This window comes from Chelmon rostratus, chromosome 21 (assembly GCF_017976325.1).
Source record: "Chelmon rostratus isolate fCheRos1 chromosome 21, fCheRos1.pri, whole genome shotgun sequence".
NCBI lineage: Eukaryota > Metazoa > Chordata > Actinopteri > Chaetodontiformes > Chaetodontidae > Chelmon > Chelmon rostratus.
The window spans coordinates 9661078-9684041 of NC_055678.1; the positions used below are offsets into that span (position 1 = coordinate 9661078).

A 22964-nucleotide genomic window follows, 5' to 3' on the forward strand; every position below is an offset into this window, starting at 1 on the left:
GTGCGAATTTTTTCCCCCATTAATTTGTGTTCTTTGTGAAAGTAGAAACACTAGTGCCAGGACAGAGACGAACATACCGTACACGTAAAAATCCTCAACAATTCAACCGCAAAAATCAAAGAAAGTAAGAAAAATATCCAAAATATTCTTTTTCAACCTTTTTTTTTATTCTACAATGCTGCTATTAAACAACCCAAACCAATCCTTAAGTGTGCATTGCAAGACATCAGATGGGGGCTCAGAGGCTGGAATGTTACAGAGCTTAATTTAAAAGCAGTCGCGTTCTCCCCTCCAGCTTGAAGGAGGCAGCTTGTCAATTACTGTTCCTGCACTGACAGGGGCTTTGGGCGCCACAAGGAACAAGCAGGGAAGCAGCAAAGCACAGAAAAATGAGCACAACTCGTTACAATGATCAAATAAATAAAAAAAATGGTAAATAAAATGGATGCATAAAAGTTGGAGTGTGTTTTAACTTCCATTGCTATAAAACGAAAGCAGTACATTTCTGATCCGACCGTATTTTCGTCATACCATACATCCTATAATTAACTCAATTACGTTTTAATACAGGACGTCTATAAGACTCCAGGATTTTTTTTTTTTTTTTAAATGTACTATCAAGTGCCAATTTGTACTGGCGTTAGTCCATATGTGAAATAACCTTCATCAGCATTATCAGTAAAATTCAAACTGAAATTACAGCAATAAAAGAAAAAAAAATGTTGCATGGACAAAGAAAGCACTTACAGTACAATGAGAATGAACCATGTGGGTAACAAGCCAATGCACCTGAAATAAAACTGGGCCTTCAGCTACATAACATGTACAGTTATAGCTGAAGTGTTTTTTTCTGAGAGACTCGACTGATATGCAATATCAAATAAAATCTATTTCAGAAAAAGACATCACATTACTGTGTTTTTATTGGCTACATTGGCTTTTGGGTGGCTTTACACAGTAAAATTAGTACGTACGTTTTGGTTTTGATGTTTGGGACATGATGAAATTAAATTTCTTCTGTGACTTAGTGTCAGTCTCTTGTCCTGAGACTACTTCATTCAAGAAAAATCATCATTTCAAGCACTTCAGTTTCCTTTGATATATGATAACTAGTGTGTATTTACTGTCTTACAGTAATCCTAGTTAAACTCCCCTCTTGCTCAGTTTCCCCACTTCATGTATTATTGTGGAGGTATTATGTGTTGTTATATGCTGAGGTAGTATTTAAAACATTTGTGAAATCTTAACCCTTGAACACTAGTAAAGTCTGAGCAGGGACAACTTTACAGTTGGGCTGATAATACGGACCATTGGTTTGTTAAGCGTCTCTCTGCGTGCCGTGTGTTTCAGAGGTGTAAAAACAGTGACATCAGCCATTATCTGCGACAAGACCCCCGGGGGATCTGCTGGTGGGCACACCACTTTGACCAACGTTAAGGCCAAGCGAGTGCTCTGAAAGTCTCTGGTCTAGTTGCTGTCCCGCTGCCCAGCAAGAGGCTGCCCGACAGGCAGGTTTTCATGGAGGTACTTCATGGTACCGTGTTCAGAGAAGTCAGCTGCTGTGTGCCCGTCACCTCTCAGGACCCACTTGGTGGTGAGCAGCCCCTCCAGGCCAACAGGGCCTCGGGCGTGGATGCGAGCTGTGCTAATACCTACCTCTGCTCCTAGAGACAAAGACAGAGGGAGAAAGACAGCCAGTGAGAACTGTAAACATCATAACACATGAGTCTGAGAGAGACAAACAACAAATGATGAGAATATGAAGGCTGTTGAAAAAGATTTCACAGAGAGAGGACAAAAGATGGATGATACGGTGATCAGGCCACCACATACCCAGTCCAAAGCGGTAGCCATCAGCGAAACGTGAGCTTGCGTTCCAGAAAACACAGGCGCTGTCCAGCATCTGCAGGAACTGCTCTGCTGTGTCCTCTGCAGGAGAGAGACAGCTTATTGGTGCTACTAGCTCACAACACTTGTACCTCTGATCTAACAGCCTGTCAGGTATTAACAAGAAGTATGTGACAACGCCTAGCTGCGCCATAAAAGACGTGTTGAAATAATGCTTTAATACACTGAATAAGAGCAAATGCTAAAACAAGACGTCAGGATTTCATAACATAATTACATGTATTCGTGGCTGCCGCTGCAGTCACAATTACCTCTGCCAATGTTTTTTTGTTTGTTCGTTTGTTTGTTTTTACACACCCAGTGCTCTGAAATCATGAACTGTGAACATCAACCCACATAAAAAAGTCTAGCTATCATTCTACTGTCTTGGATGGGATGATGTGGACAAGCCTATAGGCCCAAAAGTCATCAGGAGAAATCCTTGAGTTAAGATTTGAATTGAAATCCAGCTCATCCTAATGTCAATACTTAGCAAATATTTGTATTAGTGAATACAATCAGGAAGGTTTTTCTCTTGACTTCACAGATTATCTACCAATCCACTAATCTGCATGTCTGTGCATGTATATATATATATATATATATATATATATATATATATATATCTATTCTATTCACAGTTTCTCTCCATCCATATAAATCTCCCTCTCTCTCTCTCTACTTCGACATTAGCTCAGATTGACACAAGCAAAACATTTTAATTCACTGAGGTACCTTCTGTGGTCACCAGATGGCAGCAGCACATCCTCCACGCCAGGTGAAAGTACTCCTCAATGCAGAAATGTGAACTGCACACTTTCTCTTGCATTTTTCAGATGCTGCTCACCCACAGAAGCTTGTGAAATATTCTGCGTATTTGTATCTTAACCATTGCGGAGCGATTTGTACGTCAGTCTTTGCATGCGTTTTGCTTTTGTTGCAGTCTATTCATGTTACAAAACAGCACTATTCATGTGACCAAAAGCCCTTAAATGTTTATGGGACACCTTTAGTTCACATCAAGATGTCATCACACTCTAAAAATTGCCAGACAAATGAATGTGTCATGAAAAAGGCACCGTCCACTGGCAATATGGCCAAGGCCTTTAAGTCGGGAAATACTCTGGAAACTGCACAGAATGGCTCGACTCCACATGAGTAAGAAAGATGCAGTGTAATGGCTCACTTGAAAGATGTAAATGTGTTTAAACATGACCCAAAGTTATGACGGGGACAAGCCTTTTAAACCGTGCTTTAGCATCTGCTCTACATTTGAAATGGGCTCTGTCCCCTTCATTGGAGTCACACAGGGAGGCTGTGCACTCATCCTGACAACAAAGTGTCGCTGCTCATTAGTCACTGTGGCAGAAAGTGAGACGGACGTGGAAAGAGAAGCAAGAGAGGGAGGAAAACTTAATGCATAGCAGACCTACATGAAAAGATGTGAGCAGGACAAGACCAGTGTTGTTTTTTTTTATGCTGAGGTATGAAGATATGACCAAAATAATGGGAAAGTGCATGTTTTAAGATGCGCATTTTTGCCATGCAGCACTAACGCATTGAGCCACCTACCGTTTTCTGTGACGATAACCTCTGTGTGGGAGCTGCCATACTTGTGAATGTGATCCACAGCCTCCTGCATGCTGTCCACCACCTCCATGCAGCACTCCAGGTCACCGTACTCTGTCCGCAGAGACTTTGCCTCTGATGGGCTGAATGTCAGGTAGGAGGCAAACCGAGGGCCTGCATGAATCTTCACCTGGTGACACCACACAGAATGTTTAAGATGTTTTTATCTTATTTAAGTACACTTTTTTCAATAACTGTTTCATGTTTTAATATTAATGTTACTATAATCACATTGTTTGATGAGTTCAGTAATTGATGAGTAATTTGAACGAGGATCTTTATACAGTTGGTGCTTTACCCGCTCAGTACGCAGCATGTCAATGATCTGGTCAAACAGTGGCGTCCTGAGGATGTCCCTGTGGATCAGCAGAGTTTCCATGGCATTACATGCAGCTGGGTAGTCACACTTGGAGTCTCTGACTGGAACAGAAAAATATCAGTCAATTACTGTCACACTCAATTGGCTACAATCGCACTTCAATTTTTCATATTTGGTTAAGTTACAGCCTTATTCCACAATGGGATAAATTCATTTTTTCCTTAAAGGCCTTACGCCTTTGCTTAATACTTTGTTGATGCACCTTTGGCAGCAATTACAGCCTCAAGTCTTTTTCAATATGATGCCACAAGCTTGGCACACCCATCTTTGGGGCAGTTTCGCCCATTCCTCGTAGCAGCACCTCTCAAGCTCCGTCAGGTTGGATGGGAAGCGTCAGTGCACAGCCATTTTCAGATCTCTTCAGAGATGTTCAATCGGATTCAAGTCTGGGCTCTGGCTGGGCCACTCAAGGACATTCACAGAGTTGTCCTGAAGCCACTCCTTTGATATCTTGGCTGTGTGCTTCTGGGTCGTTGTCCTGCTGAAAGATGAACCGTCGTCCCAGTCTGAGGTCAAGAGCGCTCTGGAGCAGGTTTTCATCCAGGATGTCTCTGTACATTGCTGCATTCATTTTTCCCTCTATCCTGACTAGTCTCCCAGTTCCTGCTGCTGAAAAACATCCCTGCAGCGTGATGCTGCCACCTCCATGCTTCACTGTGGGGATGGTATTGGCCTGGTGATGAGCGATGCCTGGTTTCCTCCAAACATGAGGCCAAAGAGTTCAATCTTTGTCTCATCAGACCAGAGGATTCTGTTTCTCATGGTCGAAGAGTCCTTCAGGTGCATTTTGGCAAACTCCAGGCGGGCTGCCATGTGCTTTTTACTAAGGAGTGGTTTCCGTCTGGCCACTCTACCATACAGGCCTGATTGGTGGATTGCTGCAGAGATGGTTGTCCGTCTGGAAGGTTCTCTCTCCACAGAGAAACGCTGTAGCTTTAACAAAGTGACCATCGGGTTCTTGGTCACCTCCCTGACTAGGATCCTTCTCCCCCGATCACTCAGTTTAGACGGCCGGCCAGCCCTAGGAAGAGTGTTGGTGGTTCAGAACGTCTTCCATTTATGGATGATGGAGGCCACTGTGCTCATTAGGACTTTCAAAGAAGCAGAAATTTTTCTGTACTCTTCCCCAAATTTGTGCCTCAAGACCTCCTGTCTTGGAGGTCTACAGCCAATTCCTTTGACTTTATGCTTGGTTTGTGCTCTGACATGCGCTCTCGAGTGTAGGACCTTATGTAGACAGGTGTGTGCCTTTCCAAATCATGTCCAATCAACTAAATTTACCACAGGTCGACTCCAATTAAGCTGTAGAAACAGCTCAACGATGATCAGTGGAAACAGGATGCACCTGAGCTCAGTTGTGAGCTTCATGGCAAAGGCTATGAATACTTATGTATATGTGTTTTTCATTTTTAATAAATTTACAAAAGTCTCAAAAAACACGTTACGTCATTATGGGGCATTGTGTGTAGAATTTTGAGAAAAAAATGCATTTAATCCATTTTGGAATAAGGCCGTAACATAACCAAATGTGGAAAAAGTGAAGCGCTCTGAATACTTTCCAGATACACTCTACATCGTACATTAAACTAATATTAGGTAAATTAACAAGTTGTATTAATTCATGCGGTATAAGTCAGCAGGGAGATTTATATATGCTGACCGATTTTGAGGACTTTGTCAACGCTGGCGTCTGCATCGACATAGACGTGGCAGATTCCCTCGCTGTGACCCAGCACCGGGATGCCCTTGGCTGCGCGCTGAATTTCCCGCACCAGCTGGGATGAACCTCGAGGGATAATCAGGTCGATCAGCTTGTCCAGCCTGCACAGATCCGCCACCTCCTCACGAGTGCTCACCTTGTAACAAAAACAGGTTTGCCAACACAGACACATGAAGGCACAAATCAGGTTTTCTCAGGCCGTTTAATAAATGTGTAGGAACTAATTTTACCAGCTGCACAGCCTCTCTGACTCCATGCATGGAAAGGGCTTCCTGGGTGAGCTGGTGGAGGACGCGGTTGGTGTTGGCTGCCTCTTTGCCTCCCTTCAGCAGGAGGGCGTTGCCACTGGCTATGGCTAATGCTGACACCTAGAGAGAAACACACAGGATTTGGGATATTACTACAGTCCTTTCAAAGTCTACCAGAAGATGATAGAATCAGGGAAAATAACTGTTGAATTGCATAATTTCCAAAGAGATGTGCTTTCCATCTTTATAATGCATTTATGTTGTTTGCATCTGCTAATTCTCCAAATCTTTTTTTAAGTTTGTGTTATAGCAGCTCTGCATGGTTACCTGAGGCAGGCAGTCAGGTCGGGCCTCAAAGATGACTAAAAGAACTCCGATGGGCACAGTGATCTGCTCCAGCTCCAGGTTGTGAGCCACCCTGGTGCGGCGCAGCACACGGCCCACACTGTCCTGGGCGGCCACAGCGATCTGGCGCAGACCTATGGCCAAGCTGTTCAGTTTGACTGGTGACAAGCTCAGACGCTTTAGCATGGCTGGTGGTAAATGGCCTGTGAAAAGGAGGGAGAGTGATGTTTCATGTTCAGGTGGGACAAACTCTTATTGAGTGAAGGAATCCATAGAAAGGGAAAGTGCCAGTCGCCCTCTGGTGGACAGATATGAATTGAGCTGTCCATTTGGAATTTTTTTTTACAAAATCATCTCTTAAATAAATTAATGTCGCAATATTAAGAAAGCAACAATTACATCTGTCTGCTGGTAATAATCTTTTTTAAGAATATGTGGTCATATATTTCTCTGAAAGGACCTAAAACTCCAGTGAGTCCATTTTTTTCTACATCCTCCCAAAACTTGACTCATCGTGGCTCTCCATTACCTGCACTTGCAGCCAGGTCCATGTCCATCTTGTTGGCAGCCAGAATCTCATCCTTCCTCTCAATCAACAGCTCTGCTAGATGGCAGATGATCTCACTCCTCTGTCAACACAGCCAACCAAATACAGGCAGGATGAGCATGTAGCACATCTACCCACAAGGGGTCAGTGTTTCTCTGTATCTGCAAAGTTAATCTAAGGATTAACCTTTGAAATTATGATGTGATATGATATGTTTATACCCTACATTAACATATTTTTTACAAATTAACTGAAATCCTTAAAAGAATATATTTAAAACAATGTTTCACCTGGTCTGGGTGCAGAGATGCGAGGGTTCTTCCACAGTTTCGTGCCATTTCTGTCTGCTGCTCAACAGTTGGGCCTGGTGAAGGGTCATGGATAGTTTATTAGGCACACATAGCCTAAATTAATGCAGTCTAATAAAGCAGAGCTACAGTAGATCCTACCCTCATAAAGGCTATAGGGTTCAGTTTTTGTTAAACTGTTTAAGAACGGTGTTGATTCAACTGTATGATCATTTTGGAGGTTGTAGTTTGTGGTGCTGTTGAGCTGTATTGGGTAATAATATGAGGTGTTTCATGGTGGACAAAATATTTGAAGAATATAATGCAAAACAACTCGGCAGCACCACAAACTACATCCTCCAAAATGACGATAAGATTTGATCACCACCTCTTCAATCAACAGTTTCAACAAAACTGAACATGCAGGTCTGCTGTATTAGACTGGGCTCATTTTAGAGAGGTGTACCTCATTAACTGGTGACTGAGCAAATAAAATAGCAGCAGCTGCAGCTGGGCTGCAATAATACTAACGTGAGAAGAGGCTGAGAGAGAAAGTGTGTGGCCCAGGTGAACTCACCTGCAGGTTTGATCTCAGAGAAGAAGGTTCCCACCTTCTTGCCCTCCACTATGTCAGTGATGACATGACCTGTTACTTTGGGGTGGGTGCCATTTGCAATGACCACGGAGGTGCCGCCTTGCAGGGCCCAGAGTGCAGCCTTGACCTGCAAGAAACACAGAAAGAAACACACAATTTAAAACAAAGTCTTTGCTTGATGTCTTTACACATGATAAGCACCATAAATGTCAAACAGAACAAAATGGCCACATGAACATTTGACTACAATATAGATGACTTCATGCAGTTCTGCAGGATAACAACAGCTATCATTAGTGCCAAATAATTCTGATATTTTAGGATCTGTAGGTAGAGATGAAGTCCTCACATCATTTACTTAAGTTAAACCAGCACAATGTAAAAAACACTTCATGCATTCAGACAAGACTGAGAAAACTTTCTCCTGTGACTGATGTTATCATATATGACAAAGGAAGAAGCCTACGGTATCATCATATGGAAATATTCAAGTAAAGTACCTCAAAATTATGCTTAAGCACAGTACATGAGTACATTAACTTATTGTCTAGTCACAAGATCATCAGATTATATAGTTTTTACAATCTAAAAATGCATTGTTCACATCTCCCATTAACAGGCTCAACAGAATTTTCAGCTGCAAACATGAGTAGAAGAACAAAAAATCCATAGTAGCTTTGCACTTTGCCCGTCAGATGAACGTCTACAAAGATAAGGCTTTTTACTTAAATGTAAATCACCCAAGTGACTGACGACTTTTAACATACTTTGGCCTCCATGCCTCCAATCCCGACTCTGGACTTTGTGCCATAGGTGATGGACTGCAGGTCTCCAGGGTAGAAGATGTCAATTAACTTGGCGTCATCTGTTCCAGGAGGGCTGTCGTACAATCCTACGAAAGCAACAACACTTAAACATATTTGCTCATACACAGGTATAAAATAAACTGCAGCATGACACACAATCCTAAAATTTACTGTACATCTACTACATACAAATAAGTGGGTCATTTCACTGGCAAATTAATTTGAGAGACTAATGATTCTAAGTCCACCTTCCAAATCTACTCAATCCGACACATTCACGTGCACACACACACACCTCGTGGCAACCCCATCAGCATCAGTTTCAAACATGAAGGCAGAAGGTCTGTGTTTGCCTCCCTCATATGACTCTGAGTTGACCCTGAGTGGGGTGTCTATTTTTTCCCGGTGAAGCGCGCAAACAGATGGTGTTGTTATCTAACAGCTGACCCAGACTGTTGTTGTGGTAACACACATACCTTCCACGTCAGACAGCGCGATGAGCAGGTCGGCCTTCATCTCCACGGCTAGCCGCGCCGCCAGACTGTCGTTGTCCTTAATGCTGATCACCTGCAGAACCACAAAACTGCTGATGTAAGCAGTGGCAGAAAGTCAGCCATCTGCCATTTAACCATTTGAGCCTTTTTCTTAAGGGCTGATCAACAGAAACAAATACTGAAATGCTTTGTGTACTTTAAGAGTGTGCTCAGTACACTTCTATCATGGAACTGTCACTTTGTAGGACCATCAGGGGACATTTTAGGCATGATGTTTTCATGCCTGTGAAAATTTGTCTGCACGATAAACTAAAACCTCAGACAAACAATCACATTAAGTCTATTTGAGTTTTCAAAATAATTACTTACAGTCGAGCATGAGTGGAGTTTGCCCAAAATTAAAAAGAAAAAAGGCTGACAGAGAGAGTGAGGTGTTAGTTATTTCTGTGGGAGAACAGGTAGAGGAGGCGTCTACCTACAGGTGTTAGTCCTAGCCCCTTCCGAAAGCACCTCCCACCCAGTGAGTGCATGCGCTGCCATCCACCCCCTCCTTGCATGCACATGCCTTAACGGTTGAGGGCAGAGCTGATGAGGTGAGGCAGGATGGCAGAGATGTTTCAGCATGTGTGTGCATGGATGATAAAAAAAAACCAACAACCGTCTACACTATATTAAACACTCTCTCTACCTTCACTGCCCCTGCTGCCATCGCTGCCATCACCGCTACCAGCCTCGCCCCCCCCCATGCTATCTGTACCCACATTTACCCCCTGCAGGTCGCTGTTGGGCTCCGGCGGGGGCACCACAGCATCATTGGTGTTGATGATGGGCACGATGTTCATACGCAGCAGCTCCTGCAGCGTGCTGTTAAGGTTCTGCCTCTTGTCGTCATCATGGAAATCCAGATTTGTCACCAGGACCTGACAGCGCACGAGGGAGGAGAGAGCAGAAAATTAAGACAGAGTCAAACCAACCACCAGAAGAAATGCTGGTATTGTACGTTTCTGCAAACCACAGATATTTGGAAACTTATGACATATGACAACGTTGTGGTGAAGGTTTAGTTAGGTTTAGGCACAAAAACCACTTGGTAAGGGTTAGGAAAAGACCGTGTTTTGGCTTAAAATACCTGGGATTGCCTGCACAAACACGGCTGGAAAATGTCTCAACCTCTCGTTAAAAATGAGTTTTCTCACCACAAACATGGCTGGAAAACGTCCTGACCTCTTTTAAAAAAGTCAGCCACCTCCTGATGACTGAATTATAATGAAAACCAGCTCATATACATGTCTCCGTCATAGTAACTGCATCACTTTGATCCCTAATCACAGAAATAATGATACAATACATATGAAATGTACAAAATTAACATATACATGGTTTGCAGAAATGTTCAATGTCAACATTTTATTCTGGCCAGTGGGCTGGAAAAAGGAGAGAAAAAAAATTTAATGTGTTACTCTGCATAGTACATACACTTCTTGAGCATTATTTTGTCATGGAGTATGTCAGTACCTGCGCAGTGCAAGTGCTGTATTGGGTGAACATGGCCTCATACAGGGCCATCAAGCCACTCTGTCCAGCTGCAGCACAGGCCCGGGCTTCCAGCACTGGCAATGACTACAACACAACGCAGCAGATATCTGGTTACACTGATTCTGTAAGGAAAGACATTATCTGTCCAGTTTTTTGCCTGTTAATAAACCACTTTACACTGCAGGGCAATCAATACAATGGCACGACACAGTCTCAAGAGACACTAAACATTAAGCGTCACAAAGGTAGAATTTACTGCACGCTATTGTATCACAATAGACTGGACCAGTGTATCTTCAAGAAGAAAAAGCATTACATGTTAAATTTCTTCTTCATTTGACTCGGTTACCTAAGGCCTCAATACTTTCCTCCAGCTCTTCTTACCATGTCTTTGAGCTGATTGTGTCCTGAGTGCAGCGCCTGTCGGACACTCTGGGACAGCAGGATCTCGTGTCTCAATCTTTGCTTGCCAAAGGCCACCGCTCCACTGGTGACAATCATCATCTCCCTGCCTTGATTCTGCAGCATGGCCACCTGGACAACAACACACCCAATTAATTAACTCACCTCAGCTGGACCCACAGACTGTTGTCAGACTCACTGAGGATTCAGCTTTTAAAAGGAAAAAAACAAACCTTCTTAGCTCTTTACCCCAGGGGGTAACGAGTCATTTCTGTCACAATTTATCTGTTAATAAATTTTTTTTAATTAATTATTAAGGCTTTAAGGCTCTTATTTTGTTTGATTAATCTGCTGATTATTGTCATGATTAATTGATTGATCGTTCATTGCATAAAATGTCAAAAGAAATTGGAAAAAAATGCTCATCGCTATTTCCCAGAGCCCAAAGTGTCTTCAAATTGCTTGTATAGTCCAACTAACAGTCTACAACCCAAATATTCTCCATTTACTATGATAAATGACAAAGAAAAGCAGCAAAATCTTGCATTTAAGAAGCTGGAACCAGCTAATATTTGGCATTTTTGCCTGAAAAATGACATTTCATTGAAGTACAGTTTGTGTTGGCATTTGGCTTCTCACCTGCTCCACAATGGAGGCCAGCCTCCCCAGAGCCAGGCCGCATTCATCGCCGCGGGTGACCACAGCACTGCCGAGCTTGACCACGATCCTCTTGGCCTGACGCAGTTCACCGCGGTGTGCAAAGGAGCCGGCGTGAGCTCTCCCCTGGGGAACTGAGGAACAGAAGACGTTATTTTTACATTACTTGTGAAAAAGGAAGTGTTTTATCACTTCTTTCAATGTTACGCGTTGGCAAAATCCAAGGAGACATAATCCCACTGACCTGAGCTGCATCTAACATCTAGAATTGCCACCTTGCCTACACCAACAAATCAAGTTCTTATATTGACATGTATGATTCCAGCGAATAAAATCCAGTGAGAAACATGCCAGCTTCACTTTGAGACTGTTTGAGAGAGCTTAATCACATGGTGCAACGACGATCGCCTGAAGCTCAATATCAGCAGAACCAATGAGCCTGTGGTGGACTTCAATGCTTCAAAAACGGATGTTGCTGCAAAGTAAAACATGGATGCTTCGCACGCACATCTTCAAGCCGGCAGCACAGATCTATACAGTCAGCAGTTTTAAGGTGGACGCCCAAGATTAGTGTCACCAATTATGTATCTGAGCAAATGTGAACTATGGTCACAATCTGCTTTTCTGTTCCTGAGTTACGGTGTTCAATAATGGCCAGAAAAGTGTTTCTGCAGAATGTTATGATGTCAGAGTAAAGCTGACCTTTGACCTTTCAGATAAAAAATGTCAGCACTTCATCATTTTATGTTTCTGTGATTAATTAATCAACAGATCGTGGGGGGCTGATTTTGCCAAACCTTAGTATGACTGAAAGTCAGTTTAATAAAATCTACTGAGAACCAATTCAGAAAGCAAAAGAGGAGAAATAAGGAAAATAGTGATTTAGGTGCCTGAAGACTGTTTGAAAACTGTGCTTTAAAAACTACTAACAAATTAGCTGATGTATCAATATATTGGTGTGTAAATTGCCACACAAAGCACTGCAAACATTGCAAAACTGTGCAAACGAGCTTGTTTCGCAGGGTTTTTGTTTCATTGATTTCATGAGTGAGACAAACAGAGCAAAAGCCCCCCTCTACATCCATCTGTAACCCGGGAAACTAGATAATCACAGCCTTCAAACTGCCACATCAGCAGGGCGGGCAGAAAAGCCTGTGCTGACATTACACATCTCTCTGGAGCAATGAGGCGCACATGAGAGACAGACAGACAGACACACAGACAGAGAGACAGAGAGACAGGGAGGGAGAAGCCCAGGATGTCCTATACAGACGAGAGCACGTCCGAAAACTCCCTGCAGGCACAACATCTCCGTCAATGTTTGCTCAGTATGTTATTCATCACATCTGTCTGCAGATACTGTGTTGACTTCTTTGGTAAAATCCTGAATTCACTCATCTACTTTTAGCAGAAAACCAAGATGCTCATCTTTTAAGGTTGAAACAAATTATTTACACCATCCATTAATGGTTGTTTATCATTAATTAATCAATGAATTGTGTAGACGACATGTCAGAAAACAATAAAAATCTTCAAATTGCTTGTCTTGTCGGAGCAACAGTCAAAAAAGTTTTTTTTTTTTTTAATTTGCAGTAAAATAAAACAGAGAAAAGAGAATTTTTGACTTCTTCAAAAACTACTCAAACCGATTCATAGAGTGGCAACATAGTGGGCAATTAATTAAAAAGTTGACAGCTGTAGCCGATTAGTTTTTTCAATTAATTAATCAATCAATTGTTGGGTCTATAAAATGTCAAAAAGAATAGTGTCAAATTTCCAGCACAGATCACTAGAGCCTGATGTGATGTCTTAAAACTGTTTTGTCTCAAAATAAGTTGTGTTTTGAAACTACAAAACCTGATCAAATTCAGTTTACTGTCTCATAACATGAAATGCAGAAAATCTTGCAAACTGAGAAGCTACAACTGGGAAATATTTGCATTTTTGCATCCTGACAGAATATATTCTTACATTTATTCTGTCAGTTGAATCATCGTGGAATTGACTATTCTAGTAACAGATCCTTTGTATTACACCCAATCTGCTCTCTTTATGTACAGATCTGGGGCACCAAGTTTGTTGTTTAACTTTTCTGTGATCCACGCTGCCGGATGGTTGTAAACTGGAGTCTTGACATTGTTTACACGGGATAAACGGTGTCACAGCGTGGCTCTGCAGCATTGCTTGCCTTGTGTCAGAGGTCTGGTGAGTAACCGGCATACGTGTCTCTGGAAATCCAGTGAGCCCCCTGAACACAGCCTCAGCCTTTGCAGCAGCATGGTGCGTTTAATGCCTTTATTATTTACTATGAGAGAGAGTGGGAAACACACAGAAAATCCTCATCAAATACATTAAGCTGTGATTTTTAACAGAGAAACAACAGATGAACATTATATTTAAATGGAAGCATAATCTCCATGTAGTCAGAACATAATCCCACCGGTTCCCTGCATGGTAAAGTAATTAAGCGCGTTTGTTCTTACTTGACCTCTTGAAGTTCCAGTTTAGCTTGTCCTGTGTATGTACCTGCCCTGTGTAACGTCTTCTATAGAGTCTTGTTCATCTTCTTTAACCCCTTATTCCTTCATTTTTCAGACAAAAACTTGAACAGAGGTGGGCTCTGCATGTGTGGAACTCCTCCCCTTACTCAGATGGCTGCTGATGAAACTGTCACAGCGGTTTGCAACAAGAGTAAACCGGCCGCGTCGCTATCGTTACTTCACCCTCTGTCGACTAATTTCCGCTGTAGATAAAGCACCGATAATTAATTTCGCCTTTGTGGTCGCGCTGACATTATTAAAGTGTTGCTTTCCTACACGGACAGCCTCGTAAATTGGCGGTGAAGTGGCAGGACGTGGCGTCAGGCCGGCCGGCGAAATGCGGAAGTAGAACGGAAGTGTCGCGTGAAGTCTCAAATTTCAAAATAAAACTCTGCTTAGAAAAAAAAAGCCCTAATAAAATACCTATTACCTGGGTTCCGTCACGTTTCTTAACCAACGCTAACTTTAGATCAAAAATAGGTCAAATTAGTTACTAGAAGTTATAATTGGAGATTTACAATTTGCAGAAACACTTGACTTATATATAGATATTGTATGTTGTTGGTCATTGGTACTTTTTGTATATATTTATATATGCAACATTTTTTTCACCCACTGTTTGTACAAATTATTTCTATGTAAATTTGTTCATCTTTGTTGTCTTTGGTTTCAGCTGTATGTCTATTACTATCTTCCTATAAATTGTATCTTGGAATTGTGTATAAGTACACGAAGAGCAACTTGGTTGAAAAGATTTTTAAGCAACGATTTTAACCTGTGTTTATTGATTTATAATATTCCTGAACAGAAATTGGGTGGTGTTTTGCAGTGAGGTGAAATTTTTATACATTATATTTGCATCTTACAAAAGCAATGAGGCATGGTATTTGGCATGTTCACTCTAGATTAACAAACCATATAATAGGGGCATGTAATTCATGCTTAATCAATATATAAAAAGCTCAGGTATTGTAGTGATAGTAATATATAAATTCTACATTGTTTTTCACACCGTCGACTCTGTATTTTACAGTATGTGGCAAAATACACAGCCACCACGGTTTAAAACCAAATGTATAAAGTTATTCACTAATTTTTATTTATAATCATTCTTAGTTAATTACTCTGAAACTCATGGGAAGACAAGGGTGCAGAGGGCCTGACTGTCCTAATTAGTTTTTTCATTAACTGGCACCGTTCATTGTGGTGGCAACATCACAGGGCTGCAACAGTGATGAAAGTTTCCTGTACCTGCGCTAGCCTGCTGTGACTAAATGAAAAGTAACCCAGAGCAGAGTTGACTGACACCATCGGACTCCCACTGCCCCGAGGACCATAGATAACTAAATTGGCTCCTGTAGCTCTGGCTAAATGTGTATTATTCTATTACATCTGTCCTGTTCTTTCCTCTGTTGTCCGCTTTTGCCCTTTATCTGTTCTTCTGTGTTCCTCCTCCTCCTCCTCGCTCTTTTATCTGTCCATCTGACTCAGGGGAAGGAAACTGACCCTTACCTTACTCCTGCCTCCACTAATCCACTAACTGTGTGTGTGTGTGTGTGTGTGTGTGTGTGTGTGTGTGTGTGTGTACATCCTTTCAACCTATTACAGATCTGTTCATTTTGATCCCTTTGAACTGGTAGAAGTACTGATTCTTTCTACTAAAACAAATGTTAATTGTTAAAACTGAACTCCATGTTAATTTTGTAACATATAATTTTAAGTGCTGGTCATGAACAAAATTAATACGACATGCACAGACGACTGTGGCATTTTATCAGGAAGGAACATCTCACAATCAGATTCTGACAAACGCTACACCTGATGGCAACACAGACAATGTAGGGTTTGCTTGAAGCTGTAAACACCAGGAGATAAATGTGTGTGACCAAAAGCTGATCCTGATAGTGTATATACTTTTACACTTTGGTCCAGGCTGAAATGTCCCACCAACTATTGGTGCATTCATGGTTTCCAGAGGATGATTCCTTTATTAAATCCCTGAACCACCAGCAGGTCAAAGTTTTCAGTTATTTTGTGAGATATCTGAACATCGACCAGATGGATTGGCACAGACTTTTGTGTAGAAATTAGTGTTTTTCTCAAGTATGGGGTTCACATGCGTGGTTTTCAGTGAAATCGGCAACTATTGCTGTGGAACTGAACTGAATTGCCATTGAATTGAGTACAGGCATTCATGTCCCCATCAGGATGAATCATAAGAACTTTGATGATCCCTGATTTTTCATTTGACACCACCATCGGGTTAAAATTACTCTTAATTAATTTGCTTTATGATGAAATACCCTCAAAGCTAGTGGTGTTCCTGTCATCCTCAACTTGTTAATTAGCACGCTTGCAAGCATGTGACATTGGCATTTTACTCCAAGCACCTGTAAGGTGCCTAAAAGTGCAGCCACAGAACCACTAGCATGCATTTAAGAAGCTGGAACCAGCTAATATTTGGTATTTTTGCCTGAAAAATGACATTTCATTGAAGTACAGTTTGTGTTGGCATTTGGCTTCTCACCTGCTTGCTTGTCATTTATGTTTCTAAAATAGAGAAATTGAGCTTTGGGACTTTATATGTCAATACAATAATTGGGTTGTGTGTATAATCCGTGTTGGAGTGTGCATCTGTGCTTCATTCATCATGTCTGCACTCATTATCTCCCTGGTCAAAGTGGCATGTCCAGGTGGCAGCAGAGCCACTCTAAAATAGCTGCAGATATATGTAAGCCCCCCGATACTCATCCCCCACTGTTAAGCTGACCAGTTACCCAGTGAAGAAAAGCAGAAAAGATCAGAGGTGCTGAAGATCAAACTTTATTGGTGCAAAGGTTCTGACAGACTGGAACAAAGGGAAACATTGACAGAAGTAAACAAAACAGTAGCAGCATAAAGAACGAGTGCAAAGAAGGTTTGTCAGAAGAAAGGACCAGCAGAAAAAGTAAGTTGCATTACTTTATCATTATCCACAGATTCACTTGTTAATTATTTGTTACACTCATCCATACTTTTTCAAGCCAGATGATTTGTAGCGTCCAGACTGTATTTAATGTCAAGTGCAAATGGACTAAATTTCACAGAAAACCTGATTCATTTAAAGGAAAAAGGGAGATTTTCTCACATCACAAAACAGAAGAACAAAGGAGGAATACTGTCTAAAAGGGCAAGATAATTGCAAATTGGGATAAAAGCTAATTGTATTTGGACTAATTTACTGATGAGCATGATAACTAATGTTGTAACATTGCATCCAAATGAACAGGACAGTGATATGGTAACGGTACAACATACTGCATAGCAACTTTCAGCAACACATTTGATGTTCTCACTCATTTTAAAATGCAAAAAAAAAAACATTCAAAAATAACGTTAATTAAAAGTCTGGGAGTCTGGTAAAGACACGATAAGAACTGTCATGTCCTCAGTTTAGGAACAATAGCCAAACAACGTGGGAGCTTTTCTCTTCTGCATTTACTCTGAGAATTTTCTGACCTCTCTTACCCGCACTGATCCACTGCTGGGCCGGTGCTTGGCTGGAGGAGGCAGCAGGGATGTGCAGTGTGGCTGGTACACGTAAGGCTGAGCTGGATTGCAGCGTCCTGGAGGAGGACTGGCAGAGAGGACAGAGCTACATGGCCCACTGGCACAGCCTCACCCTCGTACCGGACCATCACCACAGGTTAGTGACTCACACATACAAGTGTGAACGGAGTGACAGCGACAAGCACGGCTGTGACGGTTCTGAACCAACATGCTGAGAAGCTAAGCTATTTTAAAAAAAAACTCTTCAATTTGCCAGAAAATGCACCATCGCAGAGTTGAGAACTGTTATTCTGAGCTCATGAAAAGTTGACTTTTAAGAGATAAATAGTTCTCACAGGACAACGTTGCTACAAACAAATGATGATCTCACAGAATATGATGCATTGCTGTAGATTAAACTACCCAACAGGGTGTAAAGTAGTTAAAATTAGCTTGAACTTAAGCATATACAGCAGTAAAATGCAACATACACACTAATGCAGCAGCAAGACTTAATCCAATAAGATTATAAAATTGTAAAACACTGACAGGGAACATTTTACTGCATAATGAGTCCTTTTACTTCTTACACTCCTGCAGGCTGTCAGTGATGGAGGCAGAGCGCTCAGTGAAACACTGGGAGGCCAGACGGCTCCTCCAGCGATTCCTCTCAGGCGCCATCAGCAAGAATCACCCTCATCCCGAAACATTCTCAGCCAGACGGCCCCATCAGCCCGTCGCCGACCCCTCTGCCACGGAGCCGGAGGTGCGAGGAGACCCAGTCCGTACCCAGAAGAGCGTTGTGTTAGAGAGAAGCGAGAGGAAGAGTCTGGTGAAGACGACAAAGCTGTCACGATTCCTGGGCTGAAACTTTGGCTTGTGGTAAACACTTTCAACAAATACAAGCACATCTGTACTGATTAAGTTTGCAGCTTAATTAATTTTGCCTGTGTTTGGAATAAAATTGCGTTCTATTTAATAAAATAATAATATGTGGTCTATGACGTGGTCGGTCTTTTCAGGTTGTAGTTTTTTTCATGACAGTTTTCATCACACAAATGTCAAGATAGTTGCAACATGAGGTCGAAAAATATTACAGCTGTTGATTTTACACAGAAATTTGGACACAGGCTGAGGTAAATGAATGTGAGAATTTCCTACAACAGCCGATTAATGTTCTGTAAAACGTGAAAATATAATGCTTCTATTTCTACATGCAAGCAGTTGTATTCCTGCCTGGATTTGCATTTGCAAATGGGAAATTTTTCCAGCTTTTATAATCACACTTCTGTCCAAAACCCATAAACACTGAGTGTTTGCAGACTTGTGCCAAAGGGAATTAAGCATGCTTTGCATTAAAATTCTCCTGGAAAAGAAAACTCTTGACCCTTTTCACTCTGACTCTCATTGTAATCCTCAAATATCCTAATTTCAACGACATCAGCTGGCGGAGTTCCACATGCCAAATAGCTCATCTCCCTTGGACACTGTAATATTTTGGATGTCTGAAGAGGGTCAGTGTGTGTGTGTGTGTGTGTGCAGGATTCTGGTTCAGCTGCCAGGGATGAGCGAGGTGTTAAAAGACTCTTGGGGAGAATACGCTAGATTGCTACGTGGCCATGTTCCACACTGGTTCAGCTGCTGCTTTGGGATACGCTGGGAATAGACTGGGAAATTAATTCAATCAGGGGATGGAGCTCGCTGTTTTGTCAGCTGGCCACTGCGGCCAGTGGCTTCAAAATTTAGAAAGCAATTTTAGCGCAGTGCAATGAATGAGATTTGTTCCATTCCCGGACAAAAAATAACCATAATCCTGCACATTACAGTAAAATGAGGAGATACGTTTGTTGATTAAGACATTCTTTGTCTGCTCAAACTGAAAATTCATGCCATGTGACCCACTACATACATGTATTCGAGCAGCTATAAGAGTGTCAAGTTTGACATGCATTTTAATCCTTCTTATGTGGCCATAAAAGCCTTTAAATTCTTAAGTCTCTAAATATATAGATATTTAAAACCAGAACTTTAATTTGAATGTCAAATACTTTCTTATACTTAATCTCCAAAATGCATATATGCAGTTGCACCAATAAAAAAATGATTCCATGCTGTTAAAACCAAAGAGAAGTGCTGCAGCTCTGCATGTCTCTGTTATCTAACATGAGCTTGTCACCTCTTCCTCTTGGTCTTCATCTGGTTTCTTTTCGAGGGAGTTTTTGATAGATGAAACCATTTATGTTGAAATTTACCGCTCAAAATAATCGTGTTAAACAGCTTTTTTCAGCACTCTATGACAACCTCCTCCTTTTTCAATGGTCTAATAGCGCCTGTCAGCATGGGAGACTTTTCCTCTCCATAGCTACTCCTCATCGTTCCTCATCTCTCCACCACTCAACACAAACATCAGCAAAGCAAAATGGCAGACAGAGACAGAAACCGCCTGTTTGTCTCCCAGACAGACCTGGTTGTGCCTTTCAAACCGGGTTGCTTGAGACAAAGCTGGTCTAATTTTTGCATGTAAAAGGCCCTGTAGAGCGATTGTGGAGATACGGAGGGCCTCTGAGAGGTGAGTGGAAGACCTGAAAGCCACGTGAGGAGACCATTAGTGGGTCCAGTGTTGGAGGAAGCCCCCTGATCTGATGGTATCAGTGCCTCAGGGGAGGGAGAGTGAGCAGGACAAATGCTATCAGGCAGCAACACAGGCTCAAAAACAGGATCGCTATCTCAGCCCATGTAACTCTGAGTAGCCCAAAGCGCAGACACACACATGATGACACAGACGCACCCACACACGCAGGTATATAAAGTGGCTAACAGGGTAGCAGTGCACCTGAAGGCTGACCACTAAACAGAGACGCTAGCAGAGAAAACAGGATGATGGACGAAAAGGTGACTGGAGTCGAGGCCATGGCAGCCTGCTACCAGGGATTTGATCCAGCAGCGTATCTGCAGTATAACTACACTCCACCACGAGCTGATTTTGATAGACAGGACAGCATTGTGCCGTGGAAGCTGGCATGTCTGCATAGAGCTTTTAATGAAGGTAAAGGGACGGGGTGATGAATCAATTAAAAGCCTGTTTCTTCTCTGTAATTCTCTCTCTTCTCCCACACTTCTCTCTTTTCATCTACCTGTCCAGGCGACGTGAGGGGCGAGCTGCTGGTGGACGTAGGTTCGGGCCCCACCTTGTACCAGGTGCTGAGTGGCTGTGAGGTTTTCAGCAAGGTGCTCCTCACAGACTTCCTGGAGGTCAACAGGCAGGAGCTGAGGCACTGGCTCCAGGACGAGGGAGGCTGCAGCCTGGACTGGACCCCCTACCTGCAGCACGTGTGCAAGCTGGAGGGACGACGGTACGACCAGGTCCCATTAAACCTTATATCTTGAAATATCAGTGACAGGGTCAAGAATTGTGGTTACTAGTATGATCATCAGGAAATGAGTTATAATTATAAAGTACAATATGTCCTAAGGAAACTAAAGAATTTCATTCCCATCACCAGAGCTATCCCCTAGCACAGCTAATAAACACCTAAATCACCATTATGCAATGCACAGTATGTATTGTAAATGCTGCAGAACTAGTGCAGATTAATGCTGTGTTGTGCATTTGCAGTAGCTCTGTTATGTCATTTGGTGATTCACCAACATTGTCTCCACCAGGCCCTCAGAATGGACAGAGAAAGCTGCCAAACTACGTCAGGTCATCACGGACATCCTCCCCATTGACGTGCACCGCCCTCAGCCTCTGGCCCATGACGCCCTTCCTTCAGCGGGGGCCGACTGTCTCGTGTCCTGCTTCTGTCTGGAGAGCGTCAGCCCTGACCTGGCTGCCTTCACCAGGGCCCTGGGCCACATTGGGAGGCTCCTGCGGCCTGGTGGTCACCTCCTGCTCATCGGAGCCCTGGGAGAGAGCTTCTATTTCGGGGGACCTGGGATAAAGATCCCCGTGGTCCCGCTGAATGAGGCCCAGGTGTGTGATAGTTTGAAGGAGAGCGGCTACACCCTGATCCGGTTGGAGGTCTACACACTGCCTCAGGACATGAGGGTGGGGGTGGATGACGTTACTGGGGTGTTTTTTGTTAAGGCAAAAAAGGATTAAAAGGGTGTTAAACGTGAAAGTCAAGAAGCAAGCATCCAGATGAAAGTATAGATTCATCTGAGGTAAATGCATGGTTTAGCACAGCAAACAATTCTTTGTAATGAATTGTCAATTATTTTACAAATATGTAACTCACCCTCACTGGAAACAAATGCTAAAACACAAACACGTGGATGAAATATTCCACTTTATTCCATTTTCACTCATCCTGTAAGTGTTTTTTCTGAGGATGAGTTGGACATTCCCCCTTTTGCTGCCAGATGATGTCTCAGTGTCAGAAATGTAATCACACATTGCCTCCTGGAGTTCAGACACAGCTACTACAGCATCAAGATTGTCAATTTTTGTTTTTCAGCATATCGTATAAGATCATAACTATAACAGTGATCTTCAAGCTGTTCACAGTATATTTTGATATAATATACACTCCTGTTTGATTAGGTGTTATTTAGTTAAGAGCCTGATGAGTTGCCTGTTATGTTTTGTGAATAAAGAAGCTAAATAGTAAAGAATAAAGAATGTTAAAACAATGTTTATTTCATGATGCTTTCTTATGTCAGACTGAATTATGTTGATGTGAACTTATTGATGATGTTGAAATAGATGGTGAAAAGAATGTCTGCCATTGCAATTGCATGGGTTAGTCTTATTATCTAACTTAACTTACACACGTAAGCACACTCTTATCTTAATCTAATTATTGCCTTGACTTCATTGATGGATTCTGTGGGTTGATCACAGTGGATAAAGGGAAACATATGGTCAAAACTGGTTCTTGTATGTACTCTGACTTGTTTAATTAAACTGTTTTGGGGGACGTCCAGTGCTACAGCCAAGAACAACGATCATAAAAGTGCAATAAGTTGTTCAGAGGCCTCATTTAATGAAACTCACCGTCTGTCATTATTTGCTGTAATCAAACACTTTGTCATGAATCTAAATTACATATTGGCTCCATGTGGTAGATGAGATGCCAAATAATATTTTCTTTCTTTTCTTAGAAAATAAAAATGATTGGAATATTGTACATTCCCACAACCCTGATAGCAGAAAATTTGGGACGCTGTATAAAACGTACATAAAAACAGAATGAAATCATTTGCAAACAAAGACACTAGTTTTACAAAGTGTCCCTGAGCCCATGCAGTAACTTTACAGCGAGGTGAACCTCGCTCCAGGATGCTCCTTTCATACCCAATCATGATACTATCACCTGTTACCAATCAACCTGTTTACCTGTGGAATGATCCAAACAGGTGTTT

At 42.1% G+C, this 22964-nt stretch overlaps 2 protein-coding genes across 3 annotated transcripts; one reads left to right on the plus strand and one right to left on the minus strand.

The window, feature by feature from the left end:
• Nucleotides 1–559: 559 nt before the first annotated feature.
• On the minus strand, nt 560–14364 carry aldh18a1 (aldehyde dehydrogenase 18 family, member A1). 2 transcript variants are annotated; one of them, XM_041962584.1, is made up of 18 exons: nt 14016–14364; nt 13721–13837; nt 11515–11666; nt 10858–11007; nt 10453–10557; nt 9705–9857; nt 8920–9010; nt 8405–8529; nt 7620–7764; nt 7046–7119; nt 6738–6837; nt 6191–6411; nt 5846–5983; nt 5556–5751; nt 3815–3936; nt 3460–3646; nt 1834–1929; nt 560–1664 (listed from the first exon to the last, which is right to left on the minus strand). In XM_041962584.1, exons 2-18 carry the CDS (start codon nt 13809–13811, stop codon nt 1468–1470), a joined length of 2343 nt encoding a protein of 780 aa, XP_041818518.1. In that variant the 5' UTR covers nt 13812–13837; nt 14016–14364; the 3' UTR covers nt 560–1467. The 2 variants fall into 2 exon arrangements, with proteins under 2 accessions (XP_041818518.1, XP_041818517.1); XM_041962583.1 differs by having other exon boundaries at nt 9699–9857.
• A 6113-nt stretch (nt 14365–20477) lies between these two features.
• On the plus strand, nt 20478–21702 carry LOC121625176 (phenylethanolamine N-methyltransferase-like). The gene is made up of 3 exons (XM_041963247.1): nt 20478–20646; nt 20743–20953; nt 21264–21702. The coding sequence occupies exons 1-3, from the start codon at nt 20478–20480 to the stop codon at nt 21700–21702; spliced, it is 819 nt and encodes a 272-aa protein (XP_041819181.1).
• The last annotated feature ends 1262 nt before the right edge of the window (nt 21703–22964 follow it).

Excerpts from the sequence above, each read along its gene's own strand:
- aldh18a1 (XM_041962583.1), bottom strand. The coding sequence starts at position 13,811 with ATGCTGCTGCAAAGGCTGAGGCTGTGTTCAGGGGGCTCACTGGATTTC. Across the intron at positions 6,838-7,045 it reads CATCTCTGCACCCAGACCAG|AGGAGTGAGATCATCTGCCA; the intron begins GTGAAACATTGT and ends CTGTGTTGACAG. Across the intron at positions 1,665-1,833 it reads TGGCTACCGCTTTGGACTGG|GAGCAGAGGTAGGTATTAGC; the intron begins GTATGTGGTGGC and ends CTTTGTCTCTAG.
- LOC121625176 (XM_041963247.1), top strand. The coding sequence starts at position 20,478 with ATGATGGACGAAAAGGTGACTGGAGTCGAGGCCATGGCAGCCTGCTAC. Across the intron at positions 20,647-20,742 it reads GCATAGAGCTTTTAATGAAG|GCGACGTGAGGGGCGAGCTG; the intron begins GTAAAGGGACGG and ends CTACCTGTCCAG. Across the intron at positions 20,954-21,263 it reads TGCAAGCTGGAGGGACGACG|GCCCTCAGAATGGACAGAGA; the intron begins GTACGACCAGGT and ends TGTCTCCACCAG.